Source organism: Hypanus sabinus, chromosome 20, assembly GCF_030144855.1.
Source record: "Hypanus sabinus isolate sHypSab1 chromosome 20, sHypSab1.hap1, whole genome shotgun sequence".
Classification (NCBI taxonomy): Eukaryota; Metazoa; Chordata; class Chondrichthyes; order Myliobatiformes; family Dasyatidae; genus Hypanus; species Hypanus sabinus.
In genome coordinates, this window is record NC_082725.1 from 69,472,626 (window position 1) to 69,496,300 (window position 23,675).

The 23,675-nt window shown below is 45.4% G+C and overlaps 1 protein-coding gene across 2 annotated transcripts in view; it reads left to right on the plus strand.

Moving 5' to 3' along the window:
* Positions 1–23,675, plus strand: part of trak1a (trafficking protein, kinesin binding 1a) — a 282,105-nt gene that overhangs the window by 241,027 nt on the left and 17,403 nt on the right. For both annotated transcript variants that reach the window (XM_059945728.1, XM_059945727.1), the window contains 7 exons: positions 6,957–7,057; positions 9,598–9,706; positions 10,222–10,300; positions 15,936–16,066; positions 18,399–18,473; positions 19,120–19,257; positions 20,857–20,933. In XM_059945728.1, the coding sequence (XP_059801711.1) occupies positions 6,957–7,057; positions 9,598–9,706; positions 10,222–10,300; positions 15,936–16,066; positions 18,399–18,473; positions 19,120–19,257; positions 20,857–20,933 (710 nt within the window). The remainder of the gene's footprint in view (positions 1–6,956; positions 7,058–9,597; positions 9,707–10,221; positions 10,301–15,935; positions 16,067–18,398; positions 18,474–19,119; positions 19,258–20,856; positions 20,934–23,675) is intronic.

A 23,675-nucleotide genomic window follows, 5' to 3' on the forward strand; every position in this document is an offset into this window, starting at 1 on the left:
GCAGGGAGCTCTCAGCTTTCATCGCACCAGCATCCAAAAACTCATGTGCTGACATTTCCACCAGCTACAACAGAATGTCATCATGTCAGTCTTCTCCTTCATCATCCCTTTCTGCTTTTCTGGGGGGTTGCTCTCCCCATGACTCTGACCCGGTCAACCCTCCTCAACCCCCCCGTCCCCTGACACTTAACCCGCATCCACAGGAGATGCAAAACCTGTCCCTACTCCACCTTCCTCACCACTACTCAGCGACCTAAGCGGGCCTTCAAAGTGAGTCAGAGGTCCAGGTACACCATCTTCAACCTCTTCTACTGCGTTCACTGCTCCCTATATTGTCCAAGAGCAGACTGGGCATCCCCTGCTCCTAGCTGAGAGTGGACTGGGCATCCCCAGCTCCTACCTGAGAGCAGACTGGGCATCCCCAGCTCCTAGCTGAGAGCAGACTGGGCATTCCCAGCTCCTAGCTGAGAGCAGACTGGGCATTCCCAGCTCCCAGCTGAGAGCAGACTGGGCATCCCCAGCTCCTACCTGAGAGCGGACTGGGCATCCCCAGCTCCTAGCTGAGAACAGACTGGGCATCCCCAGCTCCTAGCTGAGAACAGACTGGGCATCCCCAGCTCCTAGCTGAGAACAGACTGGGCATCCCCAGCTCCTAGCTGAGAACAGACTGGGCATCCCCAGCTCCTACCTGAGAGCAGACTGGGCATCCCCAGCTCCTAGCTGAGAACAGACTGGGCATCCCCAGCTCCTAGCTGAGAGCAGACTGGGCATCCCCAGCTCCTACCTGAGAACAGACTGGGCATCCCCAGCTCCTAGCTGAGAACAGACTGGGCATCCCCAGCTCCTACCTGAGAGCAGACTGGGCATCCCCAGCTCCCAGCTGAGAACAGACTGGGCATCCCCAGCTCCTAGCTGAGAGCGGACTGGGCATCCCCAGCTCCTACCTGAGAGCAGACTGGGCATCCCCAGCTCCCAGCTGAGAACAGACTGGGCATCCCCAGCTCCTAGCTGAGAACAGACTGGGCATCCCCAGCTCCTAGCTGAGAACAGACTGGGCATCCCCAGCTCCTACCTGAGAGCAGACTGGGCATCCCCAGCTCCTAGCTGAGAACAGACTGGGCATCCCCAGCTCCTAGCTGAGAGCAGACTGGGCATCCCCAGCTCCTAGCTGAGAACAGACTGGGCATCCCCAGCTCTAGCTGAGAGCAGACTGGGCATCCCCAGCTCTAGCTGAGAGCAGACTGGGCATCCCCAGCTCCTAGCTGAGAGCAGACTGGGCATCCCCAGCTCCGACCTGAGAGCAGACTGGGCATCCCCAGCTCCTAGCTGAGAACAGACTGGGCATCCCCAGCTCCTAGCTGAGAGCAGACTGGGCATCCCCAGCTCCTAGCTGAGAACAGACTGGGCATCCTCAGCTCCTAGCTGAGAACAGACTGGGCATCCTCAGCTCCTAGCTGAGAGCGGACTGGGCATCCCCAGCTCCTAGCTGAGAGCAGACTGGGCATCCCCAGCTCCTAGCTGAGAACAGACTGGGCATCCCCAGCTCCTAGCTGAGAGCAGACTGGGCATCCCCAGCTCCTAGCTGAGAGCAGACAGGGCATCCCCAGCTCCTAGCTGAGAGCGGACTGGGCATCCCCAGCTCCTAGCAGAGCAGACTGGGCATCCCCAGCTCCTAGCTGAGAGCAGACTGGGCATTCCCAGCTCCTAGCTGAGAGCAGACTGGGCATTCCCAGCTCCCAGCTGAGAGCAGACTGGGCATCCCCAGCTCCTACCTGAGAGCAGACTGGGCATCCCCAGCTCCTAGCTGAGAGCAGACTGGGCATTCCCAGCTCCTAGCTGAGAGCAGACTGGGCATTCCCAGCTCCCAGCTGAGAGCAGACTGGGCATCCCCAGCTCCTACCTGAGAGCGGACTGGGCATCCCCAGCTCCTAGCTGAGAACAGACTGGGCATCCCCAGCTCCTAGCTGAGAACAGACTGGGCATCCCCAGCTCCTAGCTGAGAACAGACTGGGCATCCCCAGCTCCGACCTGAGAGCAGACTGGGCATCCCCAGCTCCTAGCTGAGAACAGACTGGGCATCCCCAGCTCCTACCTGAGAACAGACTGGGCATCCCCAGCTCCTAGCTGAGAACAGACTGGGCATCCCCAGCTCCTAGCTGAGAGCAGACTGGGCATCCCCAGCTCCTACCTGAGAACAGACTGGGCATCCCCAGCTCCTAGCTGAGAACAGACTGGGCATCCCCAGCTCCTACCTGAGAGCAGACTGGGCATCCCCAGCTCCCAGCTGAGAACAGACTGGGCATCCCCAGCTCCTAGCTGAGAGCGGACTGGGCATCCCCAGCTCCTACCTGAGAGCAGACTGGGCATCCCCAGCTCCCAGCTGAGAACAGACTGGGCATCCCCAGCTCCTAGCTGAGAACAGACTGGGCATCCCCAGCTCCTAGCTGAGAACAGACTGGGCATCCCCAGCTCCTACCTGAGAGCAGACTGGGCATCCCCAGCTCCTAGCTGAGAACAGACTGGGCATCCCCAGCTCCTAGCTGAGAGCAGACTGGGCATCCCCAGCTCCTAGCTGAGAACAGACTGGGCATCCCCAGCTCTAGCTGAGAGCAGACTGGGCATCCCCAGCTCTAGCTGAGAGCAGACTGGGCATCCCCAGCTCCTACCTGAGAACAGACTGGGCATCCCCAGCTCCTAGCTGAGAGCAGACTGGGCATCCCCAGCTCCGACCTGAGAGCAGACTGGGCATCCCCAGCTCCGACCTGAGAGCAGACTGGGCATCCCCAGCTCCTAGCTGAGAGTGGACTGGGCATTCCCAGCTCCTAGCTGAGAACAGACTGGGCATCCCCAGCTCTAGCTGAGAACAGACTGGGCATCCCCAGCTCCCAGCTGAGAGCAGACTGGGCATCCCCAGCTCCTAGCTGAGAGCAGACTGGGCATCCCCAGCTCCTACCTGAGAACAGACTGGGCATCCCCAGCTCTAGCTGAGAACAGACTGGGCATCCCCAGCTCTACCTGAGAACAGACTGGGCATCCCCAGCTCCTACCTGAGAACAGACTGGGCACCCCCAGCTCCTAGCTGAGAACAGACTGGGCATTCCCAGCTCCTAGCTGAGAACAGACTGGGCATCCCCAGCTCCTAGCTGAGAGCAGACTGGGCATTCCCAGCTCCTAGCAGAGCAGACTGGGCATCCCCAGCTCCTAGCTGAGAGCAGACTGAGCAACCCCAGCTCCCAGCTGAGAGCAGACTGGGCATCCCCAGCTCCTACCTGAGAACAGACTGGGCATCCCCAGCTCCTAGCTGAGAGCAGACTGGGCATCCCCAGCTCCTAGCTGAGAGCAGACTGGGCATCCCCAGCTCCTAGCTGAGAGCAGACTGGGCATCCCCAGCTCCTAGCTGAGAGCAGACTGGGCATCCCCAGCTCCTAGCAGAGAGCAGACTGGGCATCCCCAGCTCCTAGCAGAGAGCAGACTGAGCATCCCCAGCTCCTAGCTGAGAGCAGACTGGGCATCCCCAGCTCCTAGCTGAGAGCAGACTGGGCATCCCCAGCTCCTAGCTGAGAGCAGACTGGGCATCCCCAGCTCCTAGCTGAGAGCAGACTGGGCATTCCCAGCTCCTAGCAGAGCAGACTGGGCATCCCCAGCTCCTAGCTGAGAACAGACTGGGCATCCCCAGCTCCTAGCTGAGAGCAGACTGGGCATCCCCAGCTCCTAGCTGAGAGCAGACTGGGCATCCCCAGCTCCTAGCTGAGAGCAGACTGGGCATCCCCAGCTCCTAGCTGAGAGCAGACTGGGCATCCCCAGCTCCTAGCAGAGAGCAGACTGGGCATCCCCAGCTCCTAGCAGAGAGCAGACTGAGCATCCCCAGCTCCCAGCTGAGAGCAGACTGGGCATCCCCAGCTCCTAGCTGAGAGCAGACTGGGCATCCCCAGCTCCTAGCTGAGAGCAGACTGGGCATCCCCAGCTCCTAGCTGAGAGCAGACTGGGCATTCCCAGCTCCTAGCTGAGAACAGACTGGGCATCCCCAGCTCCTAGCTGAGAGCAGACTGGGCATCCCCAGCTCCTAGCTGAGAGCAGACTGGGCATCCCCAGCTCCTAGCTGAGAGCAGACTGGGCATCCCCAGCTCCTAGCTGAGAGCAGACTGGGCATCCCCAGCTCCTACCTGAGAGCAGACTGGGCATCCCCAGCTCCTACCTGAGAGCAGACTGGGCATCCCCAGCTCCTAGCTGAGAGCAGACTGGGCATCCCCAGCTCCTAGCTGAGAGCAGACTGGGCATCCCCAGCTCCTACCTGAGAACAGACTGGGCATCCCCAGCTCCTACCTGAGAGCAGACTGGGCATCCCCAGCTCCTAGCTGAGAGCAGACTGGGCATCCCCAGCTCCTAGCTGAGAGCGGACTGGGCATCCCCAGCTCCTACCTGAGAACAGACTGGGCATCCCCAGCTCCTAGCTGCAGGCTACTTTTCCTTCCGTTCTCATGCCTGTATGACCTCTGCTTTCTCCTCAGCCAGAGTCAGGCCAAATGCAAACTAGGACAACAGCACAGCCTGCCTGCTGGTCTACAGCCCAGTGGTGTGAACATTGAGTTTTCTCTTCTTAGATAACTCACTCTGCCCGTGTCTTCTCTCTTTTTCTGCTCCAATCATGCTCCATTTCACCCACTCACCTCGTTCCATCTTCCTCTCACTCACAAGCTTAACTGACGGTGCAGAGGGTGATTAAAAAATCAGCCATGATGAAATGGTGGAGCAGACTCAAATGGCCCAACTCTGCTCTTATGTCATGTGGACTTATCCTCTTCCCCAGTGATCCCATCTATCCATTATCTCTCTCATGTGCCTGCTTCCACTCATCACCTTCCTGACTTACAGAAAGTAAAACATTGAACCGTACAGTACAGGAACAGTTCCCTTTGCCCATGATGTTGCGTTGACCTTGATGCTAATTTAAACGGCTTATCGGCCTGCACATGGTCCTTGTCCCTCCGTTCACTGCCTGTTTACATGCCAGAATAATCAGATTGGGTCAAATCTAATGTGTCAGATTCCAGTATCTGCATTTCTTTATCTCCACTAATCATCTGCTATACTCGTCTCCACTGCAATCCACTCCTCCACCTCACGTTGCTCCATCTACCCCTACTCTTTCCACCAGCTGCTGTCTACAAACTCTACCCTTCCCTCCACCATGCTCCATCTGTCCATCATCCCCCTCCTTACACAGTGGACATGCCTATAACCCTCCTCCCTCTCCATTTATTATACTGGTAAATACACTCCAGACCAGGGGTTCCCAACTTCTTTTATGAGGAAGGAGTCTGTGGACTCCAGGTTGTGAACAGGTGCACTGATCTTTCTGTCCTGATGGAATAACCTGAGACGTCAACCCTCCCTCTGCCAGCTTCCACGTAAGCGCTGGGCCCACATTGTTCCTTTACACTACTGCATGATGTTGTTCTGAACCAAGGAAGGATAAGAAATAAAGCAATGTAGCATCTGTGAAAAGAAGGTAGCAATATCTACAGTAGATACTGGGAACATTAAAAACACTTAGCAGATTAGTCAGCATCTGTGGAAGAGCAGCAGAATTAACACTTGGGTTGAAGGCCTTTCAGTCAGGTTTGTGGCGTCTGCTCCTGGTGTCTCTGTACTGCCAGGGAGCACTGAGATTGGGGTTTGCAGTGCTGGGTGCTTGTGCCTTTTGGCAGAAGCACTTACTTCACTGCAAGGTAGTGAATGATGCACGGCATTGGCATGGTGAATGTGTCTGCAAAATCTAAGGAAATGGAAAGGAGTTGTGATGAAAGCAGGAAGAGGTGTATAGGTCAGGCTGAGGTACCATGGAGCAGTAACAGCCCTACTTACTTCACTGGTTGTAATGCTCTGATGGCCTTGCAGTAGTTGTTTAAGTGTCTGACATGAAAAGTAAGCTATTAACATGTCAAACATTTGATAGATGGAAATGTGGAAACTGAGGGTGGTTCTCCTCTGGCTCAGAACTATGGCCCTACAATCCAGCATCTGCATGTTTTCTTGTGTTTGTGGCCCTACAATCCTTAAAAGATTCATTCAGGTTCTGCACCCAGAGCCCATGCAAGTTTTGAGGTATCTCAGCCTGACTGAACTCTGCTGCAGTGGAATCTAGTGTTTGAGTGATGCAGTGCCATCTTTCTGTGAATTGTGAAGGCCTGTATGTATAAGTGCCAGATGTACTACCATATAAGTAGTTCAATGCCAGTGACCGTGTTCATATCCATCACATTAGTCTGCAAGATCCAACCTATAAGGTAATCATTACACCGGGTCCAGTATTGGTTAATGAGCTTGTGCTGCTTTTAAATCTCAGAGCATCCTGGATAAAATAACAACACGAACACGAGGAAATCTGCAGGTGCTGGAAATCCAAGCAACACACACTTCACGAGTCCTGACAAAGGGTCTCGGCCCGAAATGTCGACTGTACTTCTTCCTATAGATGCTGCCTGGCCTGCTGTGTTCCACCAGCATTTTATATGTGTTGCCTGGATAAAACAAGATTCCTTTGATGGCAGAACAGCAGTATGTTATAGACCTGCCTAATGATGAGTGTTTGGCACTGAAGAATGTTTGTTGAAGCACTAATGGAGTGGTGCTCTGTGCTGTCTCAGAGCTAAGTGCTACAACAATTCCTATTTTAATAGTCGCAGTGTGGATTATAAAGCATTGTAGAACCTCACTTCTCTTTCTTTACTGCTCTCAACTTTTTTCCCACTTGGGTTGGGGTAGCTGTTAAATATTTTAAACTGGTACTAAAACATGTAATGTTGAATTTATAAGCACGCACAGAGCATCCTGGAGTAAATGCCAGGAAGGCAAGGTTGTGCATTTAAATACACGGACAAATCACAGCACAGTCTGTGTGTTCTATTTGTTCACATTGTTAACCACCCCCCCCCCCACCCTGATCTCACCCACAGGTTTCTCAGCTACGCCATGAGCTGACAATGAAGGATGAGCTACTGCAGTTCTACACTAATGCAGCAGAAGAAAGTGAGAGTGGTTCGACTTCCTCCACACCGTGAGTCTTCTAATCCACTGGGCAACAAGTTGTAGTGGGAGTGCGGGAATAATAATCCAAGCTCTTGGTCTGATGGGATCAAACCCCACTCTGACATCTGGGGGATCAATTAATTGATTGAATCTGAATGAATAGCTGTTCTTGGTAATGGCCCAGACATAATTACTGAAATCCCATCTGACTTACTGGTGTCGCTCTGGGAAGGATTGGTAGATTTCACTATGTCTGGTCAATATTGAAACTCCAGACCCCTCACTATACACTGAAATGTTCTCACAGACAATTTGCCTCAAACACATGCTATGTTGAGATGTAAACATAATAAAATCAGCCTGACCTAGGGAGTGGTCTTGAATGCCTTACTGTAGGAATAGAAGAATGGATAAATCCCAATGTAAAATCATAAGATAGCTCGTTGCTGTATTGTACATAAGAACATAAGAAATAGGAGCAGGAGTAGGCCATCCGGCCCATCGAGCCTGCCCCGCCATTCAATAAGATCATGGCTGATCTGTCCGTAAACTCAGCTCCATCTACCTGCCTTTTCCCCATAACCCTTAATTCCCTTACTATGTAAAAACCTATCTAACTGTTTCTTAAATATATTTAGTGAAGAAGCCTCAACTGCTTCCCTGGGCAGAGAATTCCACAGATTCACCACTCTCTGGAAAAACAGTTTCTCCTCATCTCTATCCTAAATCTTCTCCCCAGAATCTTGAGATAATGACCACTAGTTCTAGTCTCACCTACCAATGGAAACAACTTTCCTACTTCTATATTATCTAACCCTTTCAAAATTTTGTGTGTTTCTACAAGATCCCCTCTTATTCTTCCGAACTCCAGAGAGTATAGTCCCAGGTGATTCAATCTTTCCTCATAGGTTAACCCCTTCATCTCTGGAATCAACCTGGTCAACCTCCTCTGCACTGCCTCCAAAGCCAGTATATCCTTCCTCAAGTAAGGAGACCAGAACTGCACACAGTACTCCAGGTGCTGCCTCACCAGTACCCTGTATAGTTCAGCGTGACCTCCCTGCTCTACCCTGTATAGTTCAGCGTGACCTCCCTGCTCTACCCTGTATAGTTCAGCGTGACCTCCCTTCTCTACCCTGTATAGTTCAGCGTGACCTCCCTGCTCTTGAATTCAATCCCTCTAGCAATGAAGGCCAACTTTCTGTTTGCCACCTTAATAACCTGTTGTACCTGCAAGCCAACTTTCTGCGATTCACAAACAAGCACTCCCAAGTCCCTCTGCACAACAGCGTGCTGCAATCTTTCACCATTTAAATAATAATCTGTTCTTCTATTATTCCTTCCAAAGTGGATGCTCTCACATTTACCAACGTTGTATTCCATCTGCCAGACCTTGGCCCACTCACTTAACCTATCTACATCCCTCTGCAGAGTCTCCACATCCTCTGTTTAGTGTCCACTCAGTTTAGTGTCATCAGCAAATTTTGCTGTGCTACACTCAGTCCCCTCTTCCAAATCATCAATGTAAAGGGTAAACAGCTGCGGGCCCAGCACCGACCCCTGTGGCACCCCACTCACCACTGACTGCCAACCGGAGAAACACCCATTTATACCAACTCTCTGCCTTCTATTGGTTAACCAATCCACTATCCAAGCCAATACACCCCTCAACTCCATGCATCTGTATCTTATTTATAAGTCTCTTGTGCGGCACCTTATCGAAAGCCTTCTGGAAATCCAAGTATACAACATCCACCCGTTCCCCTCTATCCACTGCACTCATTATGTCCTCTAAGATCTACAGTAAGTTGGTCAAACAGGACCTGCCCTTTCAGAATCCATGCTGCGTGTGTCTAATGGAACCACTCCTTTCTAAATGCTTCGCTATTTCTTCCTTAATGACAGCTTCAAGCATTTTCCCGACTGCAGATGTTAAGCTAACTGGCCTATAGTTGCCCATCTTTTGCCTACATCCTTTTTTAAAAAGTGGTGTGACATTTGCTGTCTTCCAATCTGCCGGCACTTGCCCAGAGTCTAGAGAGTTTTGATAAATGATTACCAACACGCCCACTATAACCTCCGCCAATTCCCTCAGCACCCTGGGATGCATCCCATCAGGACCAGGGGACTTATCTACCTTCAGGCCCTCTAGTTTGCTCATCACTATCTCTTTAGTGACGGTGATTTTATCGAGGTCCTCACCTCCCATTTCGTCCATAACATCATTCTTTGGCATATTAGACGTGTCCTCCACACAAAATAGACATTCAATGCCTCAGCCATTTCCTTATCACCCAATAGTGCATAGTACAGCTGGCATAACCATTCAATTGCGGTGTTTTAAACAAAAAAAAACTGATGCAAAGTTAGATTTGACAGCACTGCTCTATGGCTTTGAACAAGTAAAACGGGCAACAGTGCATGGGTACCACCACCCAGGGGCTCCCCTCCAACTCGTGCACAATCTGGACTTGGAAATGTATCACTGTTGTCATGCTTACATCCTAAGAAAACTTTGGTTAGAAGGCATCAGCTGGGATAAGCTCAGTTTGAACTTCTTGTCGTCAGGTTGCGGCGGAATGAGTCCACTCCATCTGTACAGAATTTCTTTCACCTCGATTCTCTTCAAAAGAAGCTGAAGGATCTGGAAGAGGAAAATGTTGTTTTAAGAACGGAGGTGGGGAAAATGATTTCCTTCTTTAGGTTACTGTTGTAAATCAGAGTATAAATATTTCATTTGTTGAATTCTCTCCGTTATGTAAGGTTGGTCATATCTTGCCAACAGTTCATCCTCAGACAGTCTTCCTTACTCCTTAGTCTTCTGACTCCTCCTCCTAACCACCTGTCCTTAGTCTCCTCTCTCTGTCTCCTTCTCTATTCACTCATCTCCTTAATTATCCTCATAATTCCCTGTGCTGCCCCGATGCCCCTCCTCTGCCTCTCTGGATCTCTACTCTTTCGTTTTCCTCACCAGTACAGACCACTTGGGCTTGTCTTTCAGGGATCCTTCCCCAGTTACCATTCCGCTGCCGTCTCCACAGACCCAGTCGTTGTACCTGACCACAGTGTTCATTCCGCTCGCCCCTTGGCACTGTAAAGTGGCTGTTGGTTGTTTTGTGTGTGTTAGTCTTAACTGAGTATTCAGGGCAGTGTTACCTGTTTATAACATTGCATTTTTATCTGGTTCCACAGACATGCCATCTGCAGACTGAAACCATTTCATATGAAGAGAAGGAACAGCAGCTTGTGAATGACTGTGTGAAGGAGCTAAGTATGTTATAACAAGCCTGACCAGCTTGTAAGGTTAATGATTTTAAATGGAAGTATCATCCTCTCTTAAGAATTAGATATTATTAAATGCTTCATTTTCCAAAACCACTCGTGCCACTGGCTTTGGGTAGGTGGTTAAAATGTCTAAAGGACTTCTATTTCTCCAGTGATCCCAGGATTGAGTTAGTTAGAGCTTTACTGTCATCGCTGAGGACAATGAGATTGCAGCATTGTTCCAGGACAACACACTGGCAATTCACTTACTAAAAACACAGTGATAAAATTTAAAATGATGTCTGGGTTATTTAGAATGACATCCAAGTTACAACTGAAATAAAAACAAATAACTAAATTAATTATAAGAAACAGTTGCTGCTCCATTCAAGTATTGCACATGTCCAGTTATGGAATACAATGATTCAGTATAAAATAGCATCAAGAATTATGCTTACGTATTGCACTTAGAGACTGACCATAGTGACTGTAGACTGTGAGTTGGGTGAGGGACAGGTTCAGTTTAATGACAGCCCTGGGAGGAAAAGAGGTTTTTCAGTCTGGATGTGCAGGCAGAGATGTTTCCTTATGTCCTGCTGGATGGTTGGAGATTGGACAGGTGATTTCTGGGATGAGTCCATCACAAAATTGTGAGCCTGCTGTAGACAGCATGATTTGTAGATGGTTTCCATATCTGATAGGTAGTCCTAATAAATTGTTTTGTGCAGTCCTGATCACTTTTTGAAATGCTTATTGGTTGATCTTGTTGCAGCTAGTGTACTATAGTCATGCAGTAGGTCAGTAAGCAATCAATTACACATCGACAAAGGTTTATCAGCAGCTTGTAGAGTCGATATGCTCGCTTTAAACTCCTAAAATAATATAGCTGCTGCTGAGTCCAACAGGGCTTCTCTGTTGTTCGCTCCCAAGAACGTAAAGCTGCAGACCATTTCTGCTGCTTCACTGCTAATGAGTCGTGGAGCTTGTTCTTACCTTCTTGATTTCTTGAGATCGATTAGCATTTATTTGTTTTTTTCCATAATGAGTGAAAGGCTTTTACACATTCAGGCAGTTTCTGCACCTCATTGTTATTTGTAATTAATCCAGTCACTGTGGTGTCGTCTGCAAATTTGACAATGGAGTTGGTGGCATCAGCAGGGGCACAGTTGTGGGTGGTAAGAGTGTAAAGGAGTGGGCTTAGTACACATCTCTGCGGTTCAGCGTCAGGGAGGTTGATGTGTACCTTGATTAGTCTGACTGGGTGTGATTGGCAAGAAAGTGCAGAATCCCATTGCAAATTGATGTATGTGTAGTTTAACAATCAACTTGGTGGGTATGGTGTTGAAGGCAGAACTGTAGTCAATTAAAAACATTCTGTCCTTATGCTCCAAGTATTCCAGTACAATGTGTAGAGCAATGGACGTGGCATCCTTGTTTGATCTGTTTGCCTCGTAGGTAAACTGGTGCTCATCCAGACTAGCATAACCAGTTTCTCCAGAAAATTCTGACACCATTACTCCCCTGGGTGGTACCTCTGAGAAATGCACAGAACACCACATCTCAAAATGCGAGCTGATCATCTGTTCTCAAGATATTGCTTGACCATGTGGCTGGGGTGAACCCCTGCTTTATAACAGGATCCTATGTGAACCATTGTTAATGCAGGCAAGGCCCTGTTTGATGCCTCGTTTGTTGGTAGCTCTTCTGCTACTACAACATTCCTCATCCCTGCTTGAGAAATCAAAAAAAAAACAGGAGATGGGTCGAGCACTCAGCCCCTCAGGCTTACTCTACTATAAATGTGATCTTAGCCCATCTACCCCAGACCTTCTTTGTCTGTTCCCTATCATCTACATTTTCATGATTGTTCACAAAATGATCTGCTTACTCTGAACCCCCACTGATCTAGCTTTCATAACCCCTGAGGTAGAGAATTTGATACTATCTGTAAGAAGTTCTGTACACTTTAGTTTTAAGTGACCTCCTGTTATGTTATAAATATGACTCCTTGTTTGAATTCCAACCTTGTGGAAACATTTTGCTATCTACACTGCCTTGCCCCCTAAGGTTCTTGCATGTTTCAGTAAGACCACCTTTGCATTGTCTGACTGATAAAGAATACAGAGCTGTAATTGATAAAGACAGCCCCCTCAGCCCACTGAATCTCTTCTGGATTGATTCTCTCTCTTGGTTTGAATCCAAACTTGAAGCCAATTGTTTAGCATTTGATTTTGAATGCGGGTGATAGGAGGGTATGTTCGATAGAGTTTGTACCCTGTAGAAGCCACAGTGACATACTATAAGGTACCCTAGAGCTGTTTAAAGATTCACATGCCACTATTCTCCCCTCCCCCCATGTAATGTTTGCCTATAATATCTACTAGGATGATACTTGGGACAAATGAGTAATGTGATAAATCACTTTAAAATTGGGAAGTAAATCTGCATTAAGAGACAATTAGATAGATACATGAACAGGCAGGGAACGGAGGGATATTGACAATGTGCTTGGCACAGGTATCATGAGGTAAAGGGCCTGTTCCTGTGAGAACTGCTCTATGTCCAAGCCCAGCCTGGATGGATTCCATCAACGTAGGACCTAGGGAGGAGAGACCATTTTCACTTGCAAGGAATGGTTTAAGCAGAGGTCATGCATGTCAGACAATCACCAAGGGAATTCAGGAGAAGCTTCTTTATTCAAAGACTAGTCAGAATGTGGAATTTCTTCCTAGATGGGGAGGTAAAATCAAACATTGCCAATGCATTTAAGAAGAACCTGAACAAGCCTGGTGGGAGCGGGGGGGAGGGGGAGGAATAGAGGGTCAGTCTTGTAGGCACAGATCACCATAGATTAGTTGCACTAGATGGCTGTTCCTCTGCTCTATATCTTGTTTGAGTAACATTGTCTTAGTCTAACAGCAAAAGTGCTTTTGATCTTTACAAAATATAAATAGGTTCTCCAGTATCCAGTATGTAAAAGAACTACTTTTACATCAGTACCGTGATGTGAGGTCCATTGTAACTTTTGTAATTTCAGTGGAGCTTCATTTCCTCTGAAAGGAAGCCCATCATTTGCCTCAATATAGAAGAGCGATAGATTCTTGTGTTGTGCTGCGGCAGTGGTGTAGCTGCTAGAGATATTGCCCCACAGCCACCTGGGTTCAATCTCGACTTCTCATTCTGTCTGTATGGAGTTTGCATGTTCCTCCTGTGGCTTTTCTCCAGTGCTCTGTTTCCTCCCACATCCCAAAGAAGATCAAGTTGGGGTTTAATGGCCACTGTAAATTGTCTCTAATGCAGGGGTGCTAGAGAATTATGTTGATAGTCATGTGAGAGAGAAAAGGTGGTAGGGAATTAAGAGAGAAGTGCACGTTGCAGTTCTACAATAGATTTGTGACTCTATTATCTATGACTCAATACAATGTTCCCTCTAATTTAGCTAACAGCTGTGTGGATCAGTCAGTGCTCTGAGTGGGAAATTTTTACATGGCCTGAAAACTGCGTGACACTTTAATAAAACTTTATATAAAAGAAACTGTCAGCTGTGTGGCAAAAAAGGCGATGAGCATGGGAACCTTTCAGTTACTGTGTGGCCACACACTCATGCAGCTTAGAAGGAACAGTGACTCAGTGACTATTGGTAGGCCAGATCCGGAATATTGTGTTCCATTTTGGTCACTATGTTATTGAGCATGAAAGAGTGCAAAGAAAATTTATGAGGATGTTGCTGGTACTCAAGAAACTGAGTTATGAAGAGAGCTTGAGCAGTTTAGGACTTATCTCATTGGAATATAGGATATTGACAGGTGATCTTATAGATTTGTATAAAATTACCAGAATAGATGAGGTCAATGTGCAGAGTTTTTTCCTCAGTGTTGTGGAATCAAGAACAGAGAGCATAAGCTAAGGTGAGAGGAATGAAATTTTATAGGAACCTGAGAGGAAACTTTTTCATCTGGAAGGTGGTCGGTATATGGAATGAAACACCAGAGGAAGTGGTTAAGGCAGGTACGTTAACAATATTTTAAAGGTACTTGGATAGGATAGGTGTCACATACAGGCTGGTAGGAATAGTTTAGATATAAATCTTTGTCAGAGTATTCTCGAAGTGCCTTTGTGACTCTCTATAACTCCTAAGTGGAGAACCAGCATGAACTTAGATGTCCTCATGGTCTTCACTGTCATGAGGAAGAGTATGGAAAGAGTAAGTTGGTGCGGACAAGATTGCCTTGTGAAGATCAACCATCTGTTGAACTCCCGCTGCATGTACTGATCTGCTGCAGTGAGTGAAACTGTCCAGAACTGGAGCAGAAGTGATATACATTCGGCCCTCCTTATCCGCGGGTTCCGCATGCGCGGATTCAACCAACTGCGGATCGAGAAAACCCGGAAGTTCTCTCTCCAGCACTTGTTGTTTGAACATGTACAGATTTTTTTCTTGTCATTTTTCCCTAAACAATACACTATAACAACTATTTACATAGCATTTATGTGTATTAGGTATTATAAGTAACCTACAGATGATTTAAAGTATATGGGAGTATGAGCATAGGTTACCGAGGATCAGGAATCGGAGAAAAAAAATGGAATTTCTCAGAACAGATTAATCCGGTATTATTTAGCATCAGTCAGTCAAATGTGTGTCTTGGAATATAGTATATATTTCACCTTTCTATGCATATAAAACACTTAAGAAACATATGTATTTCAATAATTAAACCACTGCTTTGCTTAGTAATAATTGTAGCTTTCATTGGGGCAGGGTCTTTCACATGCTCCATTATTCTCACTTTATCCTTTAAGACTGATTCTAAGTGTTGACCGACTGTAGCCTAACACTTTTCCGATTGCTTTATTATTTCCACCTTATTTTCAATCATGATTGTTTTCCGGAACAGAAACACTGTGGGCGACGGGTCCTGAGCTCCGTTGGGTCCTAAAGTCCACCACACTGAGGCAGGTTAAATAAGGCCTGGAGCTCCCCTGGTCCTAAAGTCCACCGCACTGAGAAAGGATAAACAAAGGAACTTTAGCATCTGTGTTTTTTGGTATCTGTGGGGGGTCCTGGAAGCAATCCCCCGCGGATAAGGAGGGCCAACTGTATATGCCTTGCCCAATGTATGGAGAATCCTGCATCTAAATGGCTTGTACATGGTGTTCATGAATTGACTATTTTCTTCCATAATCTGACATTTGTGGTTCCTTCTTGCTTTCTTTAACAATCACCATCACATTGTATTCCCTGGGACTGAACAGTAATGGAGACTTCACTAATGGTATGTTGCTCAATACCAAGTTCACTTTCATTTTTATTTGACAATGTTAACGTGACATATTTATAACAACTGTACATTGCTGAAGTTCACACTTCCTTTCAGCTTTATTTACTTTTGGATGTTTAGCAGTGAAGTAGTCAAAATGTCCTTCCCATAGCAAAGCGAAGCACTTCCCTTTTATCTCCCTCTATGACGTGAATGGCTTCTTTGGAAGTCTGGGGTAGGCTGTTAGCTGGGGTTAGAATGGACAGGCAAGTGTGGCTTCCCAAGGATTCCCAAGGATTGTGGCTTTTATGTGCAGCGTTCTTCCATTATTTCCACCACATTCCTGATTGAACAATTAACCTTTCCCCCCATATTCTTCAGGAGATGCAAATATTCAGCTGGTTAACTTGGCCGAGGAATTGGCAAAGAAGACAGAAGATGCAGCACGTCAGCAAGAAGAAATTACGCATCTGCTCTCTCAAATAGTCGATCTACAGAGGAAGACCAAGGCGGTAAGTGACAGTAGAGATACTGGAGACCGCTCATACTGGAATCTGGATCAACAAACTCAATGGGCCAGGTGGTACCTCTATGAGGAAAGGAATTGTTGACATTTCACATTCAAGGATTTTGACCCAAACCCTCAATTGTTCAATGACCCCCCCCCCCCCCAAAAAAAAACAGATGCTGCTGGTCCTGCTGAGTTCTTCCAGCAGATTTTGTTGCTCTGGTAATTGATAGTAATTGCTTCCAGTCATGGCTGCCTTTATGGTATGGATCATCTCTGTTAGTAAAGCCCTGATTTTGTGTTTAGAGTATACAGTATGAATCATTGAAATTTGCAGCTTCAAAATAGACATCTGGCCCGTTGTTTGAATGTGCTTCTTGGACTTATTCCACTGCCGGGTCTCAGTCTCAGTGCTGGAGCTAAAGGGTTATTTCTTTGTAACGCACTGTAGCTTGCATTGTAGGGCATAGTCATCTTGAAAGGGAGCTGCCTCCTGGCCTACTTGGGCCTTGAAATCCAAGGTGAGAGCTCTGAAAGTGATGGTAGTTGGAGTCAGGCAATTTTCATTTAACAGTAAGGAATTTGCTTGTTGCGGGTGTGCTCATTGATGCTTGAAGAAAGATTCCCACAAAGATCCAGTGTCTGGCATTAACATCTTACATTGGTTGTTGTCAGGTGCCTAGTGGTAGTGATGTCATTGGTGGCTTGAGGAGCAACCCAGAAAGGAAAGAACATGATTTTTAATGAACATTTTAAGCAGAACTTGAAATAGAGTTTGTAAAATGAACATCAAGAGAAATTCTGTGAGCTGTGTTCTGTAGGAACTGGAATTTGCAAATGAAATTAGCCTTATTTAGGCCACTAAAGTCTGCTAAACAGCAAATATGACTTTATATGATCTTAAAGTTTTGATTGCATCTCATGAGAGATGATGTCATATCTTCAGAGTGAGGTGACTTAATTCAGTTCAAATGATTTGTTTCAGTTCCACTAGAGAAGCAGCACTGCCTGTGGTGGAAGCTGAATTGTGGGCAGTATCTTCAAGATTTCTGCTTTAAGCTGTGCTTGTACAGAAATCCCAAAGTTGTTGGCAGTTTCACAATATAGTGATCTTGGACACATACCCTTCAGCTGTCAGATTTCTGAATGGATATTGAACCCATGAACACTACCTCCCTACCTTTATCTCTTTTTGCAATATTTCTTTAACTTAACTTTTTAATTTATGTATATATAATTTAGTCTTTATTATGTATTGCACTGTACTGTTGACGCATAACAACAAATTTCATGACATATGCCAGTAATTTTAACCCAGATTCTGATTGTAATTTTTAGCAAGTGACAGAAAGTTGAATAATGAGTCCTAATTACCAACAAGATGCTGTCATCTGGAGCTTGTGCATACCAATCAATCTTTCCTTTGACAGGAATTTGCCAGGAGAATGGGAGTTGTATGCATACAGGACATTGGCCTCCGAATGTCTTGTATGCCATCTGTATGAGTAATGTTATTAAGCTCCATTTTTTCGCCTTGGTGTCAAGGGAAGCCATGTCATTAGCAGATCTGTTTTCTGTTACTTGAAGTATTATGGAATATAATTTCCTGTAGCAGGGTGAATTTATTTATCTTTTAGAAGACACCTGATCATATAACCTGTTATCAACTGATAAGTTTTTGAGCAATAAAAATGTAAATTGTAGCTTCCAAAGTTGCCTTCTGAGAAACAGGATTAATAACTCATAATAATGCGACCATGTTGGTTTCCTGTGGCTGTTCCCGTTCCTCCTCTTGTGCTAAGCATGTGGGTCAGTAGATTTAAGTGGCTATTGTATATTTCCCTTGGTGTGTAGGGGCATGATGCAATCTGGGGGTGTTGATTGGAATCTGGAGAGAACCAGTGATGGGCAGAAGTGGCTTCCTCATACAGTCCAAAGGAAATACAGAAATATGCCAAGTCACGGTATGGAATTTGTCATAGTTCTACCAATTGGTATTAACTGGATGGATTCAATATAGCAGCAAGGGGGCATTGTGATGGTTAAGTGAGCCAACTATACCACTCTGAGACTGGATTTGAAGGGGACACACAAAGTCCTGTTGTTCTCCCCCAAAATAGTCATACATTCATGAGAGAGGTTCCACCATCACAGCTTCAAGACTCCTTTGTCCACTGGACATCTCTGGTCACTTTGTAACTCACCTGTAATACATTCTAAAGGAATGACACATTGCAAGAAGAGAAAGAACATGCCAGCTCTGAGACTGGAGGCACAGGTTAACTAAAACAGTTATTTTGGTGACGATGTTGCTAAATAGTTTGTATTTTCTGTAGTATGGAGTGGAAAATGAAGAACTTACTCAACATCTGAATGCAGCTAAAGATGCTCAACGGCAGCTCACAGCCGAGGTAAGTGTTCATCTGTCACTGGGTTTGAACTCCATGAAGATGTTTAATCCTTGATTGATGTGTGCTGAATGTCTGGAGAATAGTTGGACAAGTAGCAACCATTTAAGGTTGAGAGCAGATCCGTTTATTCTGGTGATAGCTTAAACATGAGTGTTGGTGACAGGCTGTGTTCTCAGAAAGATGACTTTGGGATAAAGGTTTGCCCATTGAGGACCAAGATGAGAATTCTGTTACTAAGCTGTGAACTTTTGAAGTTCTCTGTTGAAGGGATCTATGGATACTCAAGGGTTTGACTTTTGGAATTGAGCAGTTGGGGATTTGGATGGGAAAGTTAGCATCACAGACAAGGATGTTGACTGGGAAGTGGATTTGAGATTGGGGATACTGAGTAGGAAAGTAGATTTTAAGCTGTGGATATTTATTGGGAAACTGAGATTAAAGGGTTTTGGTCATATTGAGTATCAGGACTGCTGAAAGAGCCAAGTGACCTTTTCCATCTACCTGGTAGGTAAAGTAAAAGACAGTGTGCTCCCAAAACAAGATTTACTGAAAATTTATGTTTAATTCACACCTGGCGTGAAGGCCGGGCTGTGAGTTTTTCCCCAGTGATGGTGTATCTTAAGGGTGTGTATGTTTTTATCTGCAGCTGCGGGAACTGGAGGATAAATATGCAGAATGTATGGAAATGCTACATGAAGCACAAGAGGAAATCAAGAACCTGCGAAATAAAACCATGCCAAACAGCACACCTCGCCGCTACCATTCTCTCGGCCTTTTTCCTTTGGTAATCCAAATAATCCAAATAGAACATACAGAGTAGATGGTAGGGCATTGAGGAATGCAGAGCAACAGAGAGATCTAGGAATAATTGTGCATAGTTCCCTGAAAGTGGAGTCTCATGTAGATAGGGTGGTGAAGGGGGCTTTTGGAACGCTGGCCTTTATAAATCAAAGCATTGAGTACAGAAGTTGGGATGTAATGCTAAAGTTGTACAAGGCATTGGTAAGGCCAAATTTGGAATATTGTGTGCAGTTCTGGTCATCGAATTATAGGAAAGATAATAATAAATTAGAGAGAGTGCAGAGACGATTTACTAGGATGTTACCTGGGTTTCAGCAATTAAGTTACAGAGAAAGGTTGAACAAGTTAGGTCTCTATTCATTGGAGCGTAGAAGGTTGAGGGGGGATTTGATCGAGGTATTTAAAATTTTGAGAGGGATAGATAGAGTTGACGTGAACAGGCTGTTTGCATTGAGAGTAGGGGAGATTCAAACTAGAGGACATGATTTGAGAGTTAGGGGGCAGAAGTTTAAGGGAAACACGAGGGGGTATTTCTTTACTCAAAGAGTGATAGCTGTGTGGAATGAGCTTCCTGTAGAAGTAGTAGAGGCCAGTTCAGTTGTGTCATTTAAGGTAAAATTGGATAGGTATATGGACAGGAAAGGAGTGGAGGGCTATGGGCTGAGTGCGGGTAGGTGGGACTAGGTGAGATTAAGGGTTCGGCACGGACTAGGAGGGCCAAGATGGCCTGTTTCCGTGCTGTGATTGTTTTATGGTTATATGGTTGTTATATGGTTATATAAAACAAACTGGCAACAATCTGTGCCATGTCCACGCGTGCCCCTATCCAATTCAGTCTTCACTCTCAGCCTCAGTTTTCCATTGCTAGCAACATCTATGTTGACCTCCTCTACATGCTCATGTGGAATTGTGTTATCCTGAGATGTGGTGACAGTACTACAACTGTGGTTGAACTAGTGCAATATCAGTTCCAGCATAACGTCCCTGGCCTAATATTCTATACTTTAGCTAATGAAGGAAAGATCTACTTATCTTGCTACATTCCCAGATCAGAGGACATGCACCCGAAAGACCTTTGGATCCTCCACTCAATATCTTCTTACCACACACCTCCTTGTGCATCACCTCACACTTTTTGGATTAAATTCCATTTTCTGTTCTCTGCTCTACTTCTTGATCTTCCCTCAGCCAAATTTGTATCAGTTGCAAGCTTTTCTTTATTATATCTCCTGCACTTAGATCTACATCATTAATGAAAGCTGCAATAGCTAACCCACTGTGTACAGAGGTCCATGGATCTCCAATGTTAACAGCCTTCAACCACTGCAATGGTGGAAGCCAGGTCAACCATGCTCTCTGCACTGGGTCAGAACGCCTCGAACCTTAATAACCTGCAAGGAGCTTTCTGAGAGTGGACCTCTGGGGAGAGAGATCCACCGGACACCCTAGTTTTTGTTATCAGTTTCTGAAGAACACAAAGGAAGTTAGCCTAGGAATTGCTGCTTGCACAAGATAAACTGTAACATTTGTAAGTGGTGCTTGCTGAAAAGTGATTTTTTTTTTCATGTTTTGTTTTAACCAGGATTCCTTAGCAGCTGAAATCGAAGGATCAATGCGTAAGGAGCTCCAAATGGATCTCACACCTGCCCAGGAACAAAAGTAGGTCCTGTAAACACCCAGAAAATTTGCATAATTTATCAAACACTGTATTTGTTGTATGCCTCTCCTAATACAAGGTTCAATTAAAACATAATCTTTAATGTAGCCAAAATGCCCCAAGAAGCTTTTCGGTGCAGTTATCAAATAAATGTTGATGCTGAGCATGTACAGAGAATTAGTCAGGGGTAGATTAGCAGTTTCAAAGGGTGAGGGCTCCAGAGTTTGAGTCTTGAGAGCTCAATGCAAGGATGTCAGTTGTGGAATGGCTAAATTGAAGATGATCAGGAAACCAGAATTGGAGAACTGAATCTTAGTGTTTGGACAGATTCTGTCAAAATGTATATCGAAATAATGCTTAACCCATCTCTAACAATGTTAGGCCAATGCTAATTTACATTTGATGTAACAGTATGGGAACGTCTAAAAGTTTAAAATGGAATATGTTTTATATATACTAAGAATCTGCCTATACCTCAGAAAGCCAAAAATGGATCTGTGCATTAAGTTGTATTCAATTGCAATGTGATACAGCTCCTAAGGTGTTTTGCAGGCTATTTGTCAAAAGGAAGGAGTATCTTTGATATTTTGTGGCATTGCACTGGTTTGTGGAAAGTTATATATTTAGCCAAACAGCATTGAGGAACCCAATTTTTATTGTAGCATGGGATGGATACAATTTTTACCCCCAAAGCCAAAATTGCACCCCACCTGTTTTTTTTATGCTTCCAAATCTGTAGCCTCTGCACTGGTTCAGCTTCAGGAATGTTGCATTGTGAAGTGGACATTGGTTTGTGTATAAAAATGCCTGAATATTCAAACCAACTGTTGTTCAACAATGGAGCAGGATTTTAGCCAGAACATCCACTTTCATAACATGAACTAAGACATTTTGAATAACACTAACACAGGAAGAAGTATCACAGCAGATACCCAAGTCCTTAAGAAAGAGGGAGGGCAGTTTGGGAGACCAATACATCACTGCCGGTGGAGGGTAGAAAGCCCGATTCAGAATAATGCAGAGGTCTAGCAAGCTTGTAGGGTGGAGGAAGATGGGCGAGTGCAGACAGACATGAAAACAGAATGAGGCATTATTGTAGCAAAACCCACTGTGCATCAGGCACAAACTCTGTAGTGATGGTAAACAATTGGGTGAACAGCATTCATTTTCTGTGTCCTGTGCAAAGAAAAATCTTTTGTGCCGCTGGAAAAGAAAATGCATTGAACATCGGGCCTGGACCACCATTTTATTCTGTTTTGGGAGCATTGTAAAAGAGTTCCAGATGTAGTTAGTCATTTTTATTTCAAAATAAAAGTGTATATGGAGGTATATGTGAATATGAACTGTGCACCTGGGTCACTGATTTTAATTAATATTACCAGGAGCTTTATACATCTTGTCTAGTCTATACAATACACATAGTAATGAAGAAAGTAATTTGGTACATTATTCAAGAGTAAAATGTGCAACTAAAATATTTAATAAAGTACTATTTGATGCTTCTGACTGATCTGATTTGCTGGAGTTTCTTCAATCCTTTATTATGTAATGAATGAAACTTGTTTAAACCAGAGAGCGTAATTAAAATATGTTCAGCTTTAAATATAACAGATGTCTGGTTATGTTCTGGTAGAAGTATTGAAGTGAACTGCTTTTAATGTAAGTGTTCAGTTTCATGATTTTAATTTTGCTACAGAAATCTGTGTGTGAAGTGCAACTGTATTCTTGCATTTATTATGTTTATGTCTGAGTTTGTTATCTGTCCCTTTTATATGAAAAAAATAGATTGTTTATATAATATTTTGATGATCTTAGCACTTTGAAAAGTACTGACTTGCATAGTCCAGAACTGGAGGAGCAGAGACTAGAGGGTCAGTGATTGAACTGATTCAAAACAGATCTCTGACTTTGAGATCCAGGGGTATATTATACAGTGTACAGGGGTATACTCTTAGGTATCCAGGGGTATACTGCACAGTGTACAGAGGTATACTATACAGTGTACAGGGGTATACTATTGCAAGAAGAAGTTTGTGAGCCCTTTGCAATTACCTGGTTTTACACACTAATTACTCACAAAATATGGTCTGAGCTTCATCTAAGTTACAATAATAGATAAACGCAATCTGCCTAAACTAATAACACACAAACAATCGTACTTTTCATGCCTTTATTGAACACATTGTTTAATCATTCACAATCCAGGCTGGAAAATTATGTGAACCCTTGTATGTAGTAACTGGTAGAACCACTTTTAGCAGCAATAATTCCCACCAAACATTTCCTGCAGCTGCTGATCAGACTTGCTCAATGGCGAGAAGGAATTTTAGACCATTTCTCCAGACAAAACTGTTTCAGTTCATCAATATTTCTGGGGTACCTTGCATGAACAGCCCCCTTCAGATCATGCCACAGCATCTCAGTTGGGTTAAGGTCTGGACTTTGACTTGGCTATTCCAAAATAGAGATTTTCTTCTTTTTAAATGTTTCTATTGTTGATTTACTCTTGTCTTTCAGATCATGGTCTTGTTGCATCATCCAACTTCTGTTAAGCTTCAGTTGACAGACTGCTACCCTGACATTCTTCTGTAAAATGTCTTGATGCAATTTTGAATTCATTGTTCCTGCAACGAATGCAAGCTGTCCAGGCTCTGAGGCAGCAAAGCAGCCCCAAACCATGATGCTTCTTCCATGCTTCCCAGTTGGAACGAGGTTTTGGTGTTGGTGTGGAGTGTCCTTTTCCC